The 21,374-nt window shown below is 43.7% G+C and overlaps 2 protein-coding genes across 5 annotated transcripts; one reads left to right on the forward strand and one right to left on the reverse strand.

Moving 5' to 3' along the window:
* Nucleotides 1-229: 229 nt before the first annotated feature.
* Nucleotides 230-5,205, forward strand: slc24a1 (solute carrier family 24 member 1). Its single transcript, XM_085914157.1, has 10 exons — nucleotides 230-248; nucleotides 344-1,441; nucleotides 2,128-2,187; nucleotides 2,321-2,429; nucleotides 2,867-2,947; nucleotides 3,076-3,155; nucleotides 3,291-3,533; nucleotides 3,609-3,698; nucleotides 3,787-3,953; nucleotides 4,029-5,205. Exons 2-10 carry the CDS (start codon nucleotides 497-499, stop codon nucleotides 4,276-4,278), a joined length of 2,025 nt encoding a protein of 674 aa, XP_085770283.1. The 5' UTR covers nucleotides 230-248; nucleotides 344-496; the 3' UTR covers nucleotides 4,279-5,205.
* dennd4a (DENN/MADD domain containing 4A) lies at nucleotides 4,627-19,138 on the reverse strand. 4 transcript variants are annotated; one of them, XM_085914156.1, is made up of 30 exons: nucleotides 18,954-19,138; nucleotides 16,305-16,636; nucleotides 15,816-16,062; nucleotides 15,669-15,738; nucleotides 15,425-15,594; nucleotides 14,394-14,629; nucleotides 14,256-14,322; nucleotides 14,126-14,184; nucleotides 13,902-14,046; nucleotides 13,596-13,771; nucleotides 13,218-13,318; nucleotides 12,842-13,060; nucleotides 12,554-12,699; nucleotides 12,349-12,366; nucleotides 11,474-11,607; nucleotides 11,281-11,413; nucleotides 10,927-11,133; nucleotides 10,712-10,840; nucleotides 10,503-10,647; nucleotides 9,235-9,357; nucleotides 8,878-8,982; nucleotides 7,840-8,582; nucleotides 7,555-7,771; nucleotides 7,383-7,474; nucleotides 7,127-7,302; nucleotides 6,719-7,049; nucleotides 6,402-6,519; nucleotides 5,995-6,157; nucleotides 5,840-5,904; nucleotides 4,627-5,760 (listed from the first exon to the last, which is right to left on the reverse strand). In XM_085914156.1, exons 2-30 carry the CDS (start codon nucleotides 16,613-16,615, stop codon nucleotides 5,624-5,626), a joined length of 4,983 nt encoding a protein of 1,660 aa, XP_085770282.1. In that variant the 5' UTR covers nucleotides 16,616-16,636; nucleotides 18,954-19,138; the 3' UTR covers nucleotides 4,627-5,623. The 4 variants fall into 4 exon arrangements, with proteins under 4 accessions (XP_085770282.1, XP_085770279.1, XP_085770280.1 ...); XM_085914153.1 differs by lacking the exons at nucleotides 4,627-5,760; nucleotides 5,840-5,904; nucleotides 5,995-6,157; nucleotides 6,402-6,519 and having other exon boundaries at nucleotides 6,989-7,302; nucleotides 18,950-19,138; XM_085914154.1 differs by lacking the exons at nucleotides 4,627-5,760; nucleotides 5,840-5,904; nucleotides 5,995-6,157; nucleotides 6,402-6,519; nucleotides 18,954-19,138 and adding an exon at nucleotides 16,734-17,749 and having other exon boundaries at nucleotides 6,989-7,302.
* Nucleotides 19,139-21,374: the final 2,236 nt, after the last annotated feature.

Here is a 21,374-nt window from a genome sequence, read left to right on the forward strand (position 1 = left end):
CCATGACCATAGTAAGACCTTTTTTTTTTTTTTTAAATGACCATGTATGTAAGGCTTTTTGTTGTTGTTGTAAAAAATGACCATGATAGAAAGATTTATTTTCTATAAAAATAAGCTCATCATAGAAAAAAAAGACAAATAAATCATTTATTTAATTAAAACTGTTTTCCAATTTCCCAAGTTGGTGTTTTTAGGGCATCGTGCTCAGGAGGAGCGCCAACAATAAACACATTTTCACCATGATGCAGGTGAGACCCCCAAATAGGTAACTGTTCATCAGATGAAAAATAATGCAGACCTTAATAATAATCATAATACTCTTTTTTTTTTTTTTTTTTTTCAGTTTAGGCGGTCCAATGGTATGAAATGAAACACGCCAAAGCAGTTTGGGATCCCGTCAGCCCCAGTTATTTGGGGAGAGAACTGGATTGCCGGACAAAGATCTGGCCTGTTCTTAATGCATCAGAATCCATCATAGGTCACCAAATCTGATAATATGTTTTGTCTGAGAAGGAAGCGATTGCGGTTGAGGCGCATCATCTTCCTCCTGGCTGGCGTCTTCATCTGCGTGGTGTACCAGTTGGCCATCAGCGCCGGACGCCATGAAGCTTTGCCTTCGCCTCAAATCAGAGACGCCTTCGCCGAAGGCTCAGCCGGATGGGTCGAGGAGGTCACGGCCGACAGTCGGGAGAAGCCGAGAAACCAAACGGCGTGGACGACCCGCTCCAATTCAACCGTGGCTGGTCGAACTCCACCGCCGGCGACCACCAACCGGACGATTGTGCGTTGCATATATGTCCCGCCTGATCCAGAGGAGGAGGCCCCAACTCCATCTTCTGGTGAAACTCCTCACATAAAGGGAGAGTACCCTGAAGATATTTTTTCCGTGGAGGAGCGTAGACAAGGCTGGGTGATCTTGCATATCTCCGGCATGATGTACATGTTCGTGTCACTTGCGATTGTGTGTGACGAATTCTTCGTCCCCGCGTTGGGGGTCATCATCGAAACATTTGAAATATCCGACGACGTGGCGGGGGCTACCTTCATGGCGGCCGGAGGATCCGCTCCTGAGCTTTTCACCTCCTTAATCGGGGTCTTCATAGCACACAGCAACGTCGGTATCGGCACCATCGTCGGCTCGGCGGTTTTCAACATCCTCTTTGTGATCGGGATGTGCGCTTTGTTTTCCCGGGAGGTTCTTCACCTCACCTGGTGGCCTCTCTTCAGAGATGTGTCCTTCTATATTGTGGACCTCATTTTGCTCATCATCTTCTTCCTGGACAATGTCATCATGTGGTGGGAGAGTATGACGCTGGTGGCCAGCTATACCTTCTATGTTGTCTTCATGAAGTTCAACGCCCAAATAGAACACGTGTTCAAGACGCAGCTTTACAAACACAAGGGCATTGTTCGAATCATTACTGATGAGGAGCCAGAAGTGGTAAGAACTTTTGTTTTACATAGCAATTAGAATTTTTTGATCTGGCCTTAGTTTACTTTGTGACACAAATCTTACTGAATTTTTTTTTTCATTTGTCAAAAAAAATCATCTTAAAAAGACTAAAAATCAAACCAAACTGAAGCAGTTTTGAAAATAAAAAGTAACAAATCTGCTCTAAAAAAAACAAACAAAATTAATTAAAAAATAAAAACTCCCAAAAATAAAAACAAAGAAAAATTAAAAACTAATATAACCCAACATAATCCGAAATTATATTTTTACTTTCTATCAGTATACCTTTGTCTATCCCCTCTACCGCTAATCCAATCAGCGAGCCCGTGATTTTGTCATCATCGACTTTTATTCCTTAAAAGGATCACACTTAACAATCCTAACGCGTTTATGAACGTACCGAAAAGAGTCGAGTGACACTTTGAAAGGCTCGAAAGCGAAGCTGAGCCGCCGCCGCGACTTAATCCCTCAGGGGAATGCAGAGCGTGGCGTCAACATACTCACTTGTCAAAAAGCTTATGTGTCAAAATGTAGATGCAGATTCAATCTGCTTGGAAATGCTTTTCTCACGTTCTTCATCTGTAAGAATTCTCTTCAGGCCCCTAACATTTCCCAGTATGAAAAAAATTCAATGACAATTAGGTGAATAAAACATTTGTTATGCACAGACCAAGGCCAATGGGGACGGTCCGGTTAATACGCCTCCTCCTCCAGACTGCTGGAATCGGTTAAAGGTAAAAATGAAAGCAGCATTTTTTGACCACCTTGAATCTTTTCCCTGCATGTTCATTTGCATTGCGCTGCCATGGCAACAACAAACCTCTTTTTGTCTGCATTTCATTTTGACATCATTTGTATTGTCCCGAGTTGAAGCCATCTCTTCAACGCGGTGGAAGTTCAGCATCTTTGCACAACAGCACCATGAGGAACACCATTTTCCAACTCATGATCCACACGTTAGACCCACTGGGAGAAGGTGAGCTGTCATCATCATGTTTGGGCAATTATTATCTGTCAAATAGAGAAAAGTCAAACGAAATAATGTACAGTATATCTATTTTTTTTATATCATTGAGTTCACATGGTGGAGATCTACATTTAAAGGGAATGGGGGAAAAAAGCCGCTTTGATTGGCCATGATTGAAGCTGGCTCTGTCCACTCTCTGAGCGGCGCAGGCCCCCCTCTTGTAGATCCGCCGGCTCATGTTAGGCACTGTTTTCTAATGTCTGTTTATTAATGGTCCTATATCTTATTGCATCTGATTGCATGTCTACATCATGTCAATTTTTTGTGTCATGTTGCAGGTGAAATGCTGAACTGCACTTCCATCTCTTCGCCGTTAATTATTTCGCCACGTTGATTCACTGATGATCACCGAGTCACCACATGGAGATGTTTCTTTGTGCTTGCAGGCAAATTCAAGGATAAGGCAGAGACTCTGACGAATGTAGTGAGACGAAAGGCCGAAGGTGAAATTGCAGAGAAAAGCGAAGGTAAAACATATACGAGAAGATCGTCCATGTCAAGTAGTTGTTCATTTTACAATAAAACTAATATTGCTCATTTAATTACTTTTAATTCAACATTGCTATTTAAACAAACAGCAACATTTCTTTGTTAGATGGAGACGGTGAACAGGAGAAGGCCAAAGACGTCAATGCAGCCGAAAGTGGAAAGAAGGAGCCACCCGAAAATGAGAAGGTACACTCCACCAAGCATGTCAAAAAGCCCAGAAGTCAATCTTTGATACCTTTCTATGTAAGGCGAACAAGCAGCTTGCAGCGTGCTCCGTACTCGCTACTTGTGTCCAGTATATGTTTGCTCACAACACCGCAGGAGGACCAGCCGGCACAAGAAGACGAGTCAGACGAGTCAAGCGGCGGCGAGGAGGATAGTGATGAAGAGGAGAGCGAGGAAGATGACAGCGAGGATGATTCCAGTGAAGAAGACGAGGAGGAGGAAGAGGAGAAGCCTCTGTCTTTAGAATGGCCCGACACGCCAAGGAAACAAGTCACTTACCTTTTCTTCCTGCCTATCGTCTTCCCTCTGTGGCTCACAATCCCCGATGTCCGCAAACAGGTCATTCAAATTCTGGAATCATGAAAAAAAAAAAAAAAAAAGCAACACAAAGTGTGACTTTTGTTTTTCTGGCAGAATTCCAGGAAATTTTTCGTGGTCACCTTCCTGGGCTCTATTCTGTGGATTGCTATCTTCTCGTACCTCATGGTGTGGTGGGCACATCAGGTCAGCTTCTATGGGCTCAATTCTTACAGATGATTATTTTTAGTATGAGTTTTTTTTTTTTTTATATGGCTTTGGTTTATCTGTACAGGTGGGTGAAACCATCGGAATCTCTGAGGAGATTATGGGCCTGACTATTCTGGCTGCCGGAACGTCCATCCCTGACCTCATCACCAGCGTGATCGTCGCCCGTAAAGGACTCGGCGACATGGCCGTGTCCAGCTCTGTGGGCAGCAATATCTTTGACATCACTGTGGGGTGAGTTGAAACCCGCTAGGCTCTCTATTTTGGTTTTAAAGCGAGTGTTAATTTTTTTTTCTTGTGTGTGGCAAGTCTGCCGCTACCTTGGCTGATTTACTCGTTCATCCACGGGTTTGTTCCCGTGGCCGTCAGCAGCAACGGACTCTTCTGCGCCATTGTGTTGCTCTTCCTCATGCTGCTCTTTGTTATCGTCTCCATTGCGTTGTGCAAGTGGAAAATGAACAAGGCTCTAGGCTTCACTATGTTCTTGCTCTACTTCATCTTCTTGGTGCTTAGCGTCATGCTGGAAGACCGCATCATCATCTGTCCAGTTTCCATCTGAAGGTCCCAACGCTTATAGTTTGGTTGTTGGTTGCAATGTAAACAATGAAGCTGATAATCCAAATTTTTTTTTTTTAATGTTTTTTTTATTACCAAATGAACGCAAATAACGGATCCACTTCTTTTGAAGCTAGTTTGATATAAATTAGTGTCCACCTTACAAATGGTGAATAACAAACCTTGACACAAGATGTAGACATCAATCAGGGATTTTTTTTTTCTTTTCAAGGCTAATGTACACGCGTTGTAACAGGTTGGATTACAAGCAAGGACACAGCATGAATGTGAGTCAGAATATCACAAGTTGGTTTGTCAACTTCTGAAGGAACATGGTGACAAGAGGAAGTGACGTGGGGACGGGGCAGGGTAGGGCACAGCTTTTTTTTTTTTTTTTTTTTTCTCTTTACGAGTTTAAACCTTGTATGTACACACTTTGTGAATCAAGCAGTTCATTTCTGTTATGAAATGAAATCTATAAAATACATCAAATTTTGTGTTTGTCCTGTGACGATATTGACAAAAGCAAAATTGTAATGAATCCAACTTGAAACAGTCATTCATTTTCTGGTGATCACATACTTTGATTGTACTGTACTGAGGGAATGTATCCTTAGTGGTCCCATTCAACAATCTTACACCATAAATTTCACTTTAAAAAAAAAAAAAAAAAGTATTGCTTTACAAACGATATAAATCATGTTAGAATTTCCCTTTGGGTTTTTTGGTACATTGTAGAAAACAAAAAAATCATTGCGCATATAAATGAAGTTAGTGCTTCCTTCTAATAATGTTTTTTTTGTTTTGTTTTTTACTACATAGTTTAGTGTCATCAGGTATTAAAGTGTGTATATGGTGATAATGAAAAGGAATGTATTTAGCTTTTGGTCAAGCTGTATTTTATATGTTTGACATAAAAACATTTACAATGTGTTACGTGGCCCTGTCAAACCTATCAAATCTTTGGCTGTGGACTAATGCGGAGCTCATCTTGTCAAAGTGCTTAAAAAAAAAAAACGGTCTTAAAGGAGTTTGTTCTCTACACTTAACGATAATCTCAACAAGGGTCACCAGGACCGCAAAGTCAACGTGAGAATACATGACCTTTGACATCCTCAAAGTCATACAAAAATAATAAGAGTTGTAGCTAGTAGTGAAAATACAGTGCCTCAACGTTTACTCAAGACTCACTGCTCCGCACGTCCCAGCGCTGAACAGTGCAGAGATGTCATCATGGCAGTTGCTTTGCATTTAAGAGTTCCCTTTGTGCTTAAGAAGAGCTCAGGTGGGCTGCTCCTGAGTCTAAAAACACACATGACATGTGTGTGTGTGCATGGATGACATCTGGTTCACAGACTGGGCTCCCCGAAAGTCTTCCTGCACTCCATGACCCCAGCTCCGGGGGGGCGATCACAGTTGTGTGTCAGTTTAACCTGACTGGGGTTGAGGCGGTCGTAGGCCAGCTTGTACTCCCGGTCAAATGCATCTGAAGTGGAACAAGATGATTTCAGAATTTCCACTGTCTGAGACAACAACAAGTTAAGATGTCGAATTTTTTAACTTACTGATATTGATGTTGTTCTTTCCCAACGACACCAGAGTGAGGAATAATAAATCTCTGTATAAGCTCCTAAATGGGAGACACACGCACATACACAAAACGAAACGTTGGTTACTTCTCACCGGTGCTGAATTTCAAAGTAAATCTCCACCTCCTCACCTCTGTCTTTTAAAACCCAACTCAGGCCCCAGCAGCTGGATGATTTGGCTCATGGGCTGATAGATGTCACTCTTCTTGATGCTCCTCACCAAATTCTGAAGGAGCTCCACTGTGAAGAGTTGGCCTTCCTCGCACAGGCCCGAGCGAACCAGAGAATTGGCGCCTGCAACCGAATGGAAATTTAATTCATGCTAATCAAAAGGCTAATTCGTCTCCGTAACTGCAAATTGCCCGACTCGGAGTAAAGCAATGATAAAGGACAGACGGGTCGGAAATTCAATTACGCGCAACTGTGCCATTACTTAAATGCATGATGATGACTTGTAAGCATTGCTAACGGAATCTCGGGGGGCTAATTAAATGTTTTTGAAAGGCAGTAAATGAAAATAAATGTCTTCGGAACTTACAATGTGTGTTCCAGAGGACGTAACAAGGGTGGACTTTGTCTTGGTGCAACTTGAGGTTGTCCCACATGATCCTCACCAGCACCTGCTTGCTGTCCTCAGAGGAAACGCCGGAAAGAGTCTGCAGACGCAATGAACAGCAATCGAGATTACACGTTATTACAAAGAGAAACCCTTGGCTCTATCCTAAAAATACAAAAATAAAGAATAATAAATATATATACACCCATGTAAAATAAATAAATAAATTGGTCCAGCTCTAATATGAATGATTATGATTATATCAACTTTATATTCAACAAAAAATAATATATATTGACCTGATCACCATGGCGACAGTGTTGGGAGGCCAGGATAAGAGCTGGCAGATTACTAGGCAGCTCCAGCCTCCTAAAGAACCACACAAGATTCCAGAAGACAATGGGGTGTTGGTCCACAACCCCCGGGGAGTAGATGGCCTGCTCTCCTTCGTTCACAAGGAGGCTCTCCAGTTCCTTCCAAAGAACAAGTGGGCTCAGATACGGCACAGTCACGGGTTCAGACGTCGCAGCATTCCTTGGGGAAGAGGAGACCGCCTCTGACATTTTGGCTTCAGGGTTGAGTGACATTGACGTGTCCTCCTTGACAACAGGAACAGACTCCTGGGGAGATCTGAGAGTAGACATGGTGGCTCAGATTAAAGAGGTCACAGGGAGAAAGGAAGTGTGCATTTGAATTTAACAACTTGCCTGCAGGAGGGCCTCAGATCTTTGACTTCCACATTGAGGAAAGGCAGGAAGGCTGAGCCACAGAAGGGACACGTGCTGTTGAGGTTGGAGTCGTTGGCCGTCCAGCCGGCCATGATCTCCTCGTCGTACACCAGAGAGTCGCAAGTCTTGCAAAGCGAGCAGCTGGACATCATCACCTGCATCATATCAAAAAAATAAAATAAAGCAGTGTGAGACCACATGGACTGTTTACAGCTATGTCCACCAATGAACTCACCTCAATGGTATAAGTGGGAGAAGGACGAAAGTGGTTTATGTCGGGTGAGGAATCTGGAGTATGAAGACTTCTCGAAGGAACTGTCAGACCACCTGGAAATAACACACAAGTTGCTGGAGATCTTGTTCATCAGAGATTTTGACATTAAGGGGTGGGGGGGGGGGAGACAAACCAGAGAATGAGTTGTGTCGGAAGACCCTGTCGGGGGAGCCGAGGCTGCTCGTGTGGGTGTGACCCGCTCCGGGGCTCCTCCTGAGCCGGGCCGCGCCGGCGTGCTGCGGCGACACCAAGCCGTCCGCGTCGAGAAAGGAGTCGTTATCCACGAGCGAGGAACAGTCGCCATCCCCAGAGGTGAACGAAGACACGCTCATACGATCGCAGTTTGAATCCTGCCGAAGATGAAATGTGGTCAGGGTGACACATCGTTAGGGGTGATGAGCATTTTGGCGGCGCTGACCTGCGTTAATGAGGTTTGAGAGGAAAGGCGGGAGTAGAGGCGGCTGGCCTTTTCGGCGACGCCCTTGCTCGCTAAGAGGACGCTGCTCTTGAAGCTGTCCAGGCTGGGGGTGAAGAGGGAGTCCATGGAGAAGGAGGAGGCGGAGGGAGTTGGAGACGAGGGCAAAACCAAGGATGAAGGCCTCTCCTTGCCTTTGCTACAAACGCCGAGAGGGAGCGACGGCGATGTTCTGAGCCGCTCTCGGGATTTAACAGGTAGCGGCAGGAGGGTGTTGGAACGGATCAGCGCGGGAGCTCGGGTGGACTGCGAGGAGGGGCTCGATTGGTTCCGCGTATCCGCATCGGGACTACGACAGCTCCTCAGTGGACTGTTATTGTTCATGTACATTTCAATCTCCTCGGCTAGCTCGCGGCGGGCTGTCGGCGTGCTAACGCTACCCTGGCCGCGCTCTTGCGCCGTGGCCATCTGGGTCAAAGGATCAAACCCTGCCTCGATATCAGATCGACTGGATGTCCCGCCGCCGCTTCTTCGGGTCGGGTTCTGTTCACCGTCAGACTCTGCCGTCTCCTCCTCCAACCCGCTCAGTTTGTCAGCAGCTGCGTGATGCTGTTTGTTGGAGTTGAGATGAGGGACGGTGAGCTTCGGAGCTCCCGATCCGACCGACCAGTCCAGAGACTTTGGCCGCTCCATTTGGGTCATGTTGTCGCTTAATGACGGACTGGAAACCAGGCTGTCAGTATTATCTGTAACAGAAACACAAAGGGACTGAACAATTCTGAAAAATAATCTAATTGCAAATGTCGGTATAACGAGGTCAAATGCCGGAGCAGAGATGACTCCTAATGTTGTTTGTAGCGATGATGCAAGACAAATCCAATCACAAACAATGATCTGGTTACATAACATATACACAACGCTCATCCATCATCATCTTACACCCACACTGCAACATTTGTTTTGCGTGCCATCATTTGATGATTAATTCAGATGTAACAGTGTGAGATTAAAAAACAAAACAAAAATGTATCTAGAACTCACTGTTCGGCTTCATTCCTTTGTCCTCCACCGGTGGAATATTTTCACCTTCTCTGCAGCACATCTCCTCCTTGGATAAAGAATCATAACCTTGGTCTGATTGGCCACCTGAAACAGAATTTATATGCTTTATTTTGGGCACATTCTGCTGATTTATGTGAATTTGCTTTTGCGTTGCTGGGGAAGGACAAAGTAATCTGTTGCGGCACCTAATAAAGTGGTTTGTGGTTTTGTATAAAGAGATCGAGACTTTTTTTTTTTTTTTTCATCTTGTAGCTTATTCTAAAAATGAATAGCAACCCTCATCCGCCTCAGTATTGAAAGAAAAGCGGGGCTAGAAAACAAAGTGGGTCCGCCTACCTGTGCTAAATCCATCATCGCTGGAGTCCATCTTATTGAAGTCGGCATCGATGGAGTTGCGCTCGGCAGAGTCGTTTGCGCTGTCCAAACTGCCGTGACTGACTGTGTCCAGATCACTCCCGTCTGGAGGGAAATAAACCGGGAGTCACTTTGTGCTCATTAACTCAAAGAAATCCTGTTCAAACATCACATTGGCCTGTTCAACAAAAGCTAATGCACGAGATTTTTTTTTTTTGTGTGTCTTATTTGGGAAAAGAGCTGATGAAATGTTACGCTTCTTGCAAAATGTCAACATCTTGTTATAGATTAATTATCTTGATTGACGTCAGCATCCTATTGATGTAAACTGAAGATTTAACAGTATGCCTTTGACGCTTTTATTGAACTAGCGCCCATAAAAACAAATCTTGAAATAAATCAACTCTCTCCAAACAATTCAACATTATAGCCGTCGTGGTTATTGTTATTGTGCAAAAAGATTTAGCACTTTGTACCACCGTGAACTAGAAAGATTTATGGCGGGGAGATTGTTGTTATTGGGTCTCACACAATGTCCAATTTGAAAAATGTGTGTCTCATTGAGTTGTTGAGTGAATTAAAAGACGGATTTGTTGTTTGGGAACAACGTGGATTGAACTAAAGAAAGTTATAAGATAAGAAGCTCCCACATAATCAATGAGCTTTTTTCTTTTTTTTCCATTAGGAACTTTGGGGAGCCAGACATTTTATACGTCAGTGGATCGTTAATCAAATCTGCCTGCAACAGAGTGGGAGTCCTTATACATTGATTGGTTGTATTGAGCAACAGAGAGCTGCATTGCAAAATGTATAAAGAATCATTTTTCATTTTGAAAGCTTTTTGTCTGGGATGTGTCAAAAGAAGTTCATCACTTGAATCCTCATTGAATGCAAATGTGGGTTATGTTTTGTACCAGCCCGACAAGTGAAACAATATATTTTAACAGCATTGACGGTGCTTTCTTTTAGAAAGGGGATTTGACAATATACAAAAATTTGGTGTCAAACTAAATGGTGCGCTGCCATCTAGCTGTTGACAGTGGAATTACACCCAAAATAAAGGTTTGAGAAAAAAATGCTAAATAGTGGGCCTAAAACCCGCAATAGAGGGGCATTACGTGCTTCTCGTAAAGATTGATAAACTCTCCCAAATATTAGGAACAGCTCACATTCAGTGCAGTCTACAGTATTAAAGAACATCCGAAATAGAAAAATTCTACAAGTACATCCAAATTTTAGCCAAAACCTACCTGACGAATGAGTTTCTCTTTGTAACTGTGCTTGTTTCTTCCCAACTTGCTTAAATTGGCCGACGCCCAGGACCACATTTCTCAGCTTCCCCCACAAAAAGAAGCCGCCTCTGGTGGTGGACGGCCACGTGCTCTCCAACACCGCCTGCGCCGACAACGTCATTAGCACTTTCCCAAACTTTGCGAGAAGCCATCCATTTAGCTCTCACCTTATTGTAGTAGCCGTAGGTGATGGCATTAGGTTGAATCCCAGCCTTCTTCATCTCAAACAGCACCTTGACTGCCAGAACTGGTTGGCTGTACTGACCACACAGTTGCAGCAATACACGGTAGCACACCTAGGACAAAAAAAAAAAAAAAAAATACAAATGCTACGCGGCCCCTTTAAAACACTCCATGCTGTAGTCGTGTGGGCGTTTGCTACCTCGTCTGGAGCCTGGAGTTTCTTCTCTTGCATCCTCCTTAGCACGTCGTAGGCTGTGCGCAGCGCCCGCACTTTAGAAGGACACGTATCGACGAAAGCAGGCAAGCAAATGAACCAGAGGCCGTAGCAGTGACGCAGCAGACACTTGGACCACATCTGAGGCATTGCCGAATAGGCTCGTGCCATCCTTTGAGCAGATTTAATCTCCTGAAATGGAAAAATAAATAAATTCAAGAGGCCAACTTGCTTTTAACTCATTCGCTGCCATTGACGGATATAGCCGTTAAAGATCCATTTTAACTGGGAGTGAACGAGTTAATTGTTTTTATGTTTGACTGGGAAAAAAAAACGGACCTGCTTGGAGCGTCGAAAGATGGCTGTCGGACTTGACGGGCTGCAGTGGCGTGAAGCCGCGCCCGCCGACGGAGGATTCGCTCCTTCGAGTGGTTGTAGAAGTTCGGAGTTTAGCACTGGAAACCCGACGTAGCTGGAGAAAAGACACATCGTGACCTTCAGCACTCACATTGTTGACGACATTGAATAATACCTATAGCACAAAGGATGTTCTTCTCCTTCTGGCAGCATAGGCAGCTCTGGCGGGTTGATGTAAACAGTGTGCTCACTGCGATGGGATTCGTCCAGTTCGATGAGTCTGGCGTCGTCTGGCTTCTCGCTGTCAATCTGTATGAAAAGTAAAACCACTCAAGATGAGATGAAAACTGGATGAAATGCAGCCACTTGCTTTATTTGTCTGTTTTATCAGCTAACTTGGACTTGTAAATATTTTGACAGATGAATAACTCTTGGGTGATGCCGTGTTAAAGGCTTTTTTTTATTTTTCCACTCGCCCGAGCGGATGATTCAGAACGGCGACTTTCTTCGACCCGCTCGGCCTCGTTTCGATTCCCCTCTTTTTGTTTCTTCCGCTCGTTGCCCTTCCGCTTAACAGCCGAGAGGTCTTTCTCAACCGCGTTTGCGTCGTCAAACTCAGCAAGACGATGAATGAATCAATGCTTCCACTTCTCGATACTAACCGCAGTGACCATTCATAGAGTGGCCAACGCAGGACACACGTGTGACTTCCTGATTGCAAAAGATTGCAAGCGCAATCAATCCCCTAACCTCAAGAAAAGAGGATGTTTTTGCTTTTTCGTTTCAAAACGTGTAAAAGTTTGATCGAAAGTTGACTCATGAAGGATTTTCGTAACAATCGTTATATGACTCTAATGGCGCTCGGTCAATAAACGCAGATTGCTGACACAACCAAGCAGCTAATGCACAAAGCCGTCTCGCATTCCCAATCAAACGGCACTTTAAGGTCAACTGAGGAGACCGCAACATGAAGCTGTTAGCCAGGCGGATGGCTTTAACTCGCTGATGTGTTTTTGACCACAACAACAAAAAGCATTGTGTTGCGTTTACCTTAGCAACCGTAGAGAGCTAGCAGCCAGTGACGACAATGACAAAGCAGCAGAGAGCGGAGCGGGGGAGGGAGGGTAAGATGTTACACAACAAGAAATACAGATTAGGGAAGAACATCAAGCAAAGGAATCAGCAAATGGGTGTGCTTCAGATGATATATTCATAATGGATTTGTTCCTTTCCATAAAAAAGATTGATTACTAACCTTATCGGCGCACTCGTCGAAGAAAGCCAGACTTGCATCTTTGTCACTGACAAAGGAGCATTCCTCAATGAAGCGGCTGAACATTTGAGTTTTGGTCATGAGCGAGTAGAACCTCTGATGGGAACGGTCTCGGCTTTTCAAGAAGCCTGAAAGTGAAAACAGAACAGAACAACCCCCCCCCGGAAATGTATTCTTTAAATTATCATTCCTTAAACTGCTTTGATGATGAGTCTTCTATCAGCTTCCATCTTTAGCTAAAAATACAAATGGAAACATTTTGAAGCTAACCTTGAATGTCAAAAAGGGAGCTGACGTCGGTGGTCTTCTCCGAGGGGGCTTGCGTTATGGGCTGCAAGTAGGAACGGTAACCTCGGAGGATGGCCGCCATAAAGCGCAGAAAAGCTTCCTGGATCTCCAGCTCCAGAGTTTGGAGACTCTTGCCGCCGTTGAGCTCGCCGTCAGCCACCGCGTGCTCCATCTGAACATCTTCGTGGCTTAGGTAACCACCTGCCAGCACACAATTTGTCAGTATCCTCAAAGGAACTTCTCAAATGATCTTGTTTTGGATTGCAGTGTTAAGTATTAGATGTCTTCCTGTAAAATTCACTGTACAAGCTGACTCAGCAACTAAATTATTCATGGAAGCAGATATGGCTTGACTCACCCTCCGTGAGCTGCTGATGGAGTTTATTGAGGGAATTCAAAAGATTTTTGCAGGCTCTCCCGGGCAACATTTTCCACGTTAAAGCCTTCTTGTCCTCTTTCCTGCAAAGGCACAACAAGGTTTCCATTAAACGGGGAGGACAAGTTGCCAAAAGAACCAAAGAGGGAGTCAGACGTTCTCATATCAGGACTGACAATTTAATCGCCCGATGATGAGACAACCTTTGAAAATCAGCGGTCTGTAAAGTTGATTTAGCATCGGGAATATTTCACATTCCAGCTATTATTACATAAGGGAGGCTTTTGCAGATAACCTCAGGGTGGAACTTGGTCATAAAAACAGAAAATGTCATTCTTAAATGTTATGTCAGTCACTCACTGGGAAATGGTGTTGGTATCCAAATCCACACAGCTGATGTCAGCCGGGGGCACGTACAGGTCAAAGTATCGGGAATCCACGCCCACAATAAAAGGACACGGCGCACTGAGGACACCTGCCAGGGCCAGCGGGCACAGAGGGATGTACGGGCACGGCCAATGGAAGGGGAAAATCATCTGAAAGGAAGACATTTTGATTTTCATCACTGAAGTCCTAAATGGGATCATTTTTGTTATCATTTTATTTTTTTTAATTATTATTATTATCTTCAGATTCCAAAGTGGTAGGAGGAAAGTCGAGTCTTACAGACACAAGTGCCTCGGTAACGCTGGTGAGTACGGCAGGCCGCAGGGAGTGAACCAAGATCTTGTGCTCGGTGACAGCCAACACCAGCAAGGTGGCAGCATTTTTCGGACCCAGATTCAAGAGTAATGTGGAGAGGCTTCCGCCGCTTTGAGGGGAAAAACAATGAAATCAGAGGAGTGGTGCGTAAAATATACTGTCATGATTGGTATTATTTTTGGGCTTACCTGAGAGGCAGCGGAGAGGACACGGGCTGGCTCAATATCAGGCTGTCATGTGGTGAGAGCTTTACAAAAAGAGAGCAAAACAATGAATGTACTGGAAGATCATCTTCAAATTCTAATTGATTCAAAGTACCTGCACGAGGATGCGCGGCCTCTGCGTGGAGGGGAATGGCACATTTTGCATGAAGTGAGCGACGTGCCTAGAAAGACAAACCCGCGTTAGAACCCAAACAAACATCCCTCACACAATACCGATGCAAACGAGGCTGACTTCTCAATGGGCAGCGCGTGTGGTCCCGAAATGGAGTATCGATAGAGGAACGTGAGGAAGCTCCTGAAGGACTGGAAGAAGGGCCAGTGGGAGAGGAGACAGATGCTCTTGTTGCTGTAAACGCTCCTGGTCCCGCCGGGTCCCAAATCGGAGCTGAGCAGGCCGAGCTGTGACAGCTGACGCTCGGACAGCTCCTCCGGGTAAGGCTCGTAAAACTGGATCGCTGCTCCGTACACCTGCAAACCAGTCAGGACAAAAACATGTTAGCCTAACGCTAGCACATGCAAGTATGTCAACATCAACAAAAAACTCTTTGAACTGCTATGAGAGCGGGTGCTTTGTTTTTCTTGACAAATAAATGAGAAATTATTTCAGGCCTTAGGAGTGTGTAGAAAAGACGGCACCGGACGAGGAGTGAGCATTGAGGCGTTTAGCAATGAGCCATCCATTATTCACAACACGAGGTGCAAAATTTCATTTTATGCCGCAGTGCTCGCAAAGCCAGAACTGTCTTTTCTTATATCGCACAAAGCCCTCGAACCGTTTGGAATCCAGTCGGAGCTGAGACATTGTCAGTAAAACTGTGTTGTTCTTGGAAATGGTACCACATTCATGACATCAACAAAGTCCTCTGTGGGAATATTACGCCGTTGAATGAGAGACATTGTGCGGTTTCTCACGATTTAAAACAGTTCCCAGCTGTCAAATAGCATTTGTGTGACTTTAAAATACACCCACCATCAAGAATTGCAGAATACAGACATTTTTTTGTCTCTCTGGAATTTTGAACACCAGTCAGAACTGACCCCTCCCTGTTTATTGCTAATGCTATCAGCTAATGCTAATTTGTACATTGAACAAAACTCAAAGCAACTCCGCTTTCTTTTGCCTTTGAAAGTCGCATTTGTCGGCTAGCTGCCAAGTCATTGTGCGGAACCCCTCTAGCGGTAAATTAGCCACTTTTAGCTGAAAATGGTGCGGAAAATCAAAGCGGCTGGCTCATACAAGCAATTGAAAAGCCACATTTTTACCTTTTCTCCTGATGCTCCCGTCAGGACGAATGTGGAAAAAACAGGAAGTGCGTGTTTAGTGTGAGCTGGCCAACACTCGATGGTTGCCCCCATTGGTAGACAGAACATAGGCACGGACTCAGGCAGTGGAAAGGACTCATAGTCCTCTTCAGGATACCTGCACAGCAGACCTGTAAGAAAAACATTTAGAACTTCCCGACGTGTATTAGAACTTTTGTAGATTTTCATCGAATGATCACCGTACCTGCTTTGCATGCAATCGTGTTTGCTTTGGCCAGAGACTTCTTGTAACACAAGTAGACCGATGATCCCCACTTGAAGATAACAAAAGACACCACTTGTCAAGGATTTATTTTATTTCCTAAACGATATTGACGACTTCTATCCTTACCATACTGCTGTTGAGGTTCTTGTCCACCTTGCAGAAAGTGTGAGGCGGTGTCTCCCCCTTGCCGGGCACAATAACACAGACATCTGTGACGGCCAGCGAAGTGTGCGGCTGGCTCTTGGGAGCGCGGCGGTAGGTGATGTAAATGCGTTGCGATGACGAGCTGCTGATGTTGGCGGGCCGACCTGAGGGTGTGGTCTGAACGATGTGACATCCAGGCTTCAGCTTTTCTTTCCATTCATACAAAACCCTAAAAATGAATTTCAGGAGACGCGTTACAGTCAAAGTGAATGAGACAAGTCGGCTGTGTTCACACCCACAACGGCGCAAGCTACCCTTTTTTTTTTTTTTAAACGCCACTTTGCATGCATCTACATATGTCCAGGGAGTGCATTATATATGTGTTTAAGAGCAGATTAATGTGACCCAAGGCATTGAAGCGATTAGTGACGCCGGTGGGTAAACGGTCAGCAGCGGAGGATTAGCGCTTACCCAAGATCTGTCAGCGGAGGCTTATCTCTGCCTCGCTTGAAGCACAGGAAAATCTGCGGCCCTCTGAGACTAGCTCCATTGAGCTCCGCAGACAGGCCCGAGGGGGTGTTTTCCACACAGGTAAAACCGGGGGGTACCTCTTCACCCAGGGAGCGGATCACCACGGCAACGTCCGTGATGGGCGCTTTGGGCTTGACGGATTTTGGTGCGGTATCATCAAAGTGCAGCTCCTCCTCCAAAAGCTTCGTCGGGTCAGTGAGGCCCACAACCACAAAGTAGTCGGCGACACGGGGCGCTTTATCCTCCATCATTTCCCATTCCCGAAGTGAGGCCTGGAATGCGGAGAAGAGAAGGAAGGAAGAGAGCCCCCTATGAATTTTAATCACTCGGCTGGGCGTAGCATAAAAGCACGAGGAAAAGTTGAATTACATTTCAGTGTGTCGCTGCGCATAATGTAGAAGTTCAAGGGATGCATTAAATATGGTCGCTGCGGCAGAAATGTAAAACAGACGGAAACTATAGAACAAATTCATCCCTTGGAGTACAGAACACGACTATAACGAGAGCATCTGGAAACACTTTCACTCAAAATCTCTCAATATTTCACCCAGAAATATGGCAAAACCTTGAGACCGGCGACCTTACTCTTGTGCTGTGACTGATTATGTAATGCAAAACATGTGCTTTTGTACAGAATACAAAAACAGACAAGGCATCGCAACATAACTCCAGGGCGATAAGAAGGTACACGATATTTTTGGGGGGAGCTTTTAAGGAGGGAACATTTGGACACGCTCGACCGTGCTGTGTCAAATAAAGAGTGGTTGTTATGTTATCACAAAGCATGAAGCTCTCTGGCAGCCTGAAGCGCTAAGTGCCTGTTTTATTTCTCTCGGCACGCTCGGCACCCTCACGAGTGGACCGATGAACTGATATGGGCCAAAGCGCTCGGTGTGAGCGTCAGGACATCCTTTGCGGGCCTTTTCAAACTAATCCAGCGTGGCTGTGCCTCCGCTTGCCATCGGAAAATTACTGTGTAACTACATAGAATGTATTTTTCTTAACTTGATGGCAAAAAGGTACAATAACCTGTTGCTATACATACCAGGCCAAATTTCACACTGATTCAGTTCAATAAAGGTTGGGAAGTGCTGTATTAATTGACACATATTATATTTGAGTAGGATCCCAACCATCTGGCAGATTTAAAAAAAATATACTTATGACATAATGTTGAATTTTGGCACGGTTGTTTGCTACAGTGTTGAATGTCAGCGGGAAGCACCATGACTCAGCAAGAAAGAATTACAGTGCTTTGCCAATCTTATTACATTTGTATTGGGTTTGTGTTTTTGTGCGGCTTGAGGAAATGAAGCAAGTCGCTGTTTTCAATCATATGGGAAATATTTTCCCCATTCTTTCTGGACTGCCACAAATTAACACGGCAGGATTAAATGGAAGCTGGTGAGAAATTTAATTTTGATGTCTTAGATGAGCAGATGATGGCAGGTTGACAGCCTCGGGGTGGGGGGGGGGACGTGTGAAGAAGGTAGCCAGAAATAAAATAAAGCGAGGAGGTTTCTGCACCGTAATGCCTCACGGAATCAACAGCATGACTCGCACAGATGGCGTTGGAGCACAACCAATAATGACTTAAGAGTCCACTTTAAGTGCACGCAGCTCTCCAACAAACAATTCACTCCTCATTTTTTTATTCAGCAATTCTCATGCAATTGAAGGGATTTCCTTAAACAAGTCAACTTCCTTCATCTCATCCGTTATTGTTGTTGACGGTGAGTCATGCCCAAACAACAGAGTTTGTAACATCGCTTGAGACATCCTGTTCCCAAAAGTTCAACTCTAGCCGCAAAAGGGAACTGAAATCTATCTGCCTATCTATCTAACGGCAGGAAAGACAGAACATAAATACATATTTATCTTCTAAGAACTCAACCAGGACTCCTGAACCCATTAAGATGTTGACAACAAATGTGACTGAACAACTCCAAATCTATCGATAATTTCAAGTTTTTCCTCATCAGGGCATTGTAAGGATATGAAACCCGAATGTTGTTGTGATGGTGTTGGGAGCATTGTTTGGGATTAAAAGGGCCTGTTGGGAGCAAAGGAGGAGAGAAGGAGGGGGGACATCACATTTCACTAGACATCTGTTTGAAAACCATCAACACAAGCATTATCATCATCGTCATCAGCAACCATTTGCATTCCGTGTCGTTTCACGGCTAGTCTTAAAATAGTACTCAAAGGAGAACTAGATCAAATGATTTGAATTAAAACATCAAAGGTAAAGAGGAGGCAAGCACAACACAAACGGGGCTGCTTTCCACACGTAAGAATCCATTTTAGGCAGCATCTCTACACTGAATGAGATGAAACGCAACCTCCGATTCCGACATCAGGACCAAAGGGTGCTCAGTAAACACCGTCACACTGATGTACGCACATCGTTAAAGCGAACATCGTCGGAAGCGTTTATTAACGTTCGTATAATAAGCATTGTTACACAAACACGGCGCGTCAGAGGATCAAAAAAAAAAAAAGACAAGCGCCGGAATACGAAAATATCACAAAGATTACGTCAAAACAAACCCGTGTCGTTTGAATAACGTATTTTTTTAACGTACTCACGTCTTAAGACGAACGGGCTCTATAACGTGACGAGAAAGCTTTCAGCGTGATGTCCGTCGATGTCAAATGATGCGCTCTTCTTTATTTTGCTCTTGCGTTCTCCAAATGTCCAAATGTAAGTAAAAAGGATTTAAAAATCATTCACAGTGGGTTGATGATGAACGCCTTGTCTCGGTGTACGTATTCCTGAGCGGCGCTTTATCCAGATCTAAGAGGGACACGTGACTTATTACACACGTTAATGACGTAGGGCGTGACGTTATGGGCCACCAAAACCAAATGTGACGAAACCGCGGAGATTGATACAATAATGAAAAAGCGATTTATTTAGTTATTAAAACAAGTTATTTCCACGTCCTCCCACATTTCAGATTTAAATCATTCCACACAAAACCAAATTTTGGCAGTCAAGAAAAATGTCCATCATTTCTCCCATTCCAATTCCAAACTGTTAAACTAAGTCAGATAATTTTGAGCTCTATTCGAAATTACAATAATTTTAACATTCCCAAAACTCCACACCTTTCACAATAAAGTCCCCACATTGAAAAAGATTATTACATTTTTTTAAATATATGTTAAACTGCTCCTTCCCCATTTCTCAAACCATTTAAACTTCAAGTAGACTATTCAGCTCATTCACGACGTATTCGAAACTATTTTGGACCGATGAACAAATTCAAATACAGTTTACTATTTTATTTTTAAGAGTATATATGGGTTCACGTAGTGTCACTGCATCCACCAAAACGGTCAATACAAAATGATTACAGTGCAGTCCGTTCATTGTCCTGCATGATCACTTTTCTTTACTGGAGCGCCATCTTTTGGTTTTATGGCGACATTACTACTCTGAATACACGGGGGACCAAACTTTACGACGATTTGCACGTGGGGCAAAACAAAACGTTTGGATGGAAAAACACATCTAGACCATAAATATAATCAAATGTTTTACAAAGGAGTTAGTTAGTTAGTTAGTTAGTTAGTTAGTTAGTTAGTTAGTTAGTTAGTTAGTTAGTTAGTTAGTTAGTTAGTTAGTTAGTTAGTTAGTTAGTTTCTCCCTTTTGTGTGTCGAGGAACTGCACTGAATTGTTTCTTGGTGACCGCTTGGCTGTCATCTAGCGGCCAACGTGCGCAGTTACAGTATTTGTCTCGTTAATTCAATGAGTTGCTGAGATTCATTTAACGGACATTGTTTTTATAAGGTGATTCACCATGTGGATAAAAGCTAATCAAACAGCACAACTGAAAGTCAAGACACAACTGTAGTTAACTTATAATGTACAGTAAATCTTCTCTGTCTTTCAATTGGCAGGCCCACATATTTAGTTTGACTACAGAGAAGTACAACTTTGTTTACAAGTGAGTTCACAATCAGCTCTTTATGACCATGATCAAACTCGAGTCTCTGTTATAGCATTTAGCGCAGCTTGTAAGCAGTAATGAAGCCATTAAAAATTAACATTGTTTTCGCCAAGCGCTCTAACATTAAGCAGTGAAAGTCAGAATGAAAGAAAGAGCTGACTGACTTCAGGCAATTGTTACACTGAAAAATGATAATGGAATTCTGTGTGTGTGTGTGTGTGTGTGTGTGTGTGTGTGTGTGTGTGTGTGTGTGTGTGTGTGTGTGTGTGTGTGTGTCTGCAGTTGGAGCCCAAAACAAAGACTAAGTACCAGTGGACCATTCAACTCTGCTGGATTAATCATCTCCACTCCAGTTTTGATTGATTTGAAAACACCAGCTCTGTTTTTGAGTTTCTAATCTAAAAGAAAATAAACACAAGTATAAGATGTATGCTCGGTATATTACACATAATTCATCTTTTAGTGTACAATACACTGGAAAAAAACAAAAACTGTTCATCAATCATAATATTCACCTGTCACGTACAAGAAGCAATAGTCAGATGGCCGCATACTGTTTCCGAATCAATTGTGTCGGAGTTCATATTTTTCTGGCATCCTCCCCCACTAGTGAACACAAGTTACTCAGGTCGTGCATCTCCTCCAGTCTGCAGGTCAATGGCAGCCACACTGGGAGACAAGAGAGGAGAGGTGAAAGAAGCCACTGGAGGGCAACATCAATACTTGCTATCTTGTACCAATGCCATAATTGTACAAATTGACATAGGTTTTCATGCTTAACTCTCAAAAACAGAGTTCAACATGGTGGCATGTATGGAGGACCAGAACTGCCAACATCATTGATAAATAAATAAATGAATAAATACATAAATGAATAAATCATAAAAAAAAGAAATAGAATAGAAAAAAACAAAACAAAAAATGATGATAAACAAATTAAAAGTAAATAAATACTAAATAAAATAAAACTAAATAAATGAGAAATTAAAACGGCCATGATGGTCCACAGGTCTGTACCCACCATTGCCGCCCTGTTTTCTTCACAAACGGGAT

This window comes from Syngnathus leptorhynchus, chromosome 6 (genome assembly GCF_054491065.1).
Source record: "Syngnathus leptorhynchus isolate UIUO chromosome 6, UIUO_Slep, whole genome shotgun sequence".
Taxonomy (NCBI): Eukaryota; Metazoa; Chordata; class Actinopteri; order Syngnathiformes; family Syngnathidae; genus Syngnathus; species Syngnathus leptorhynchus.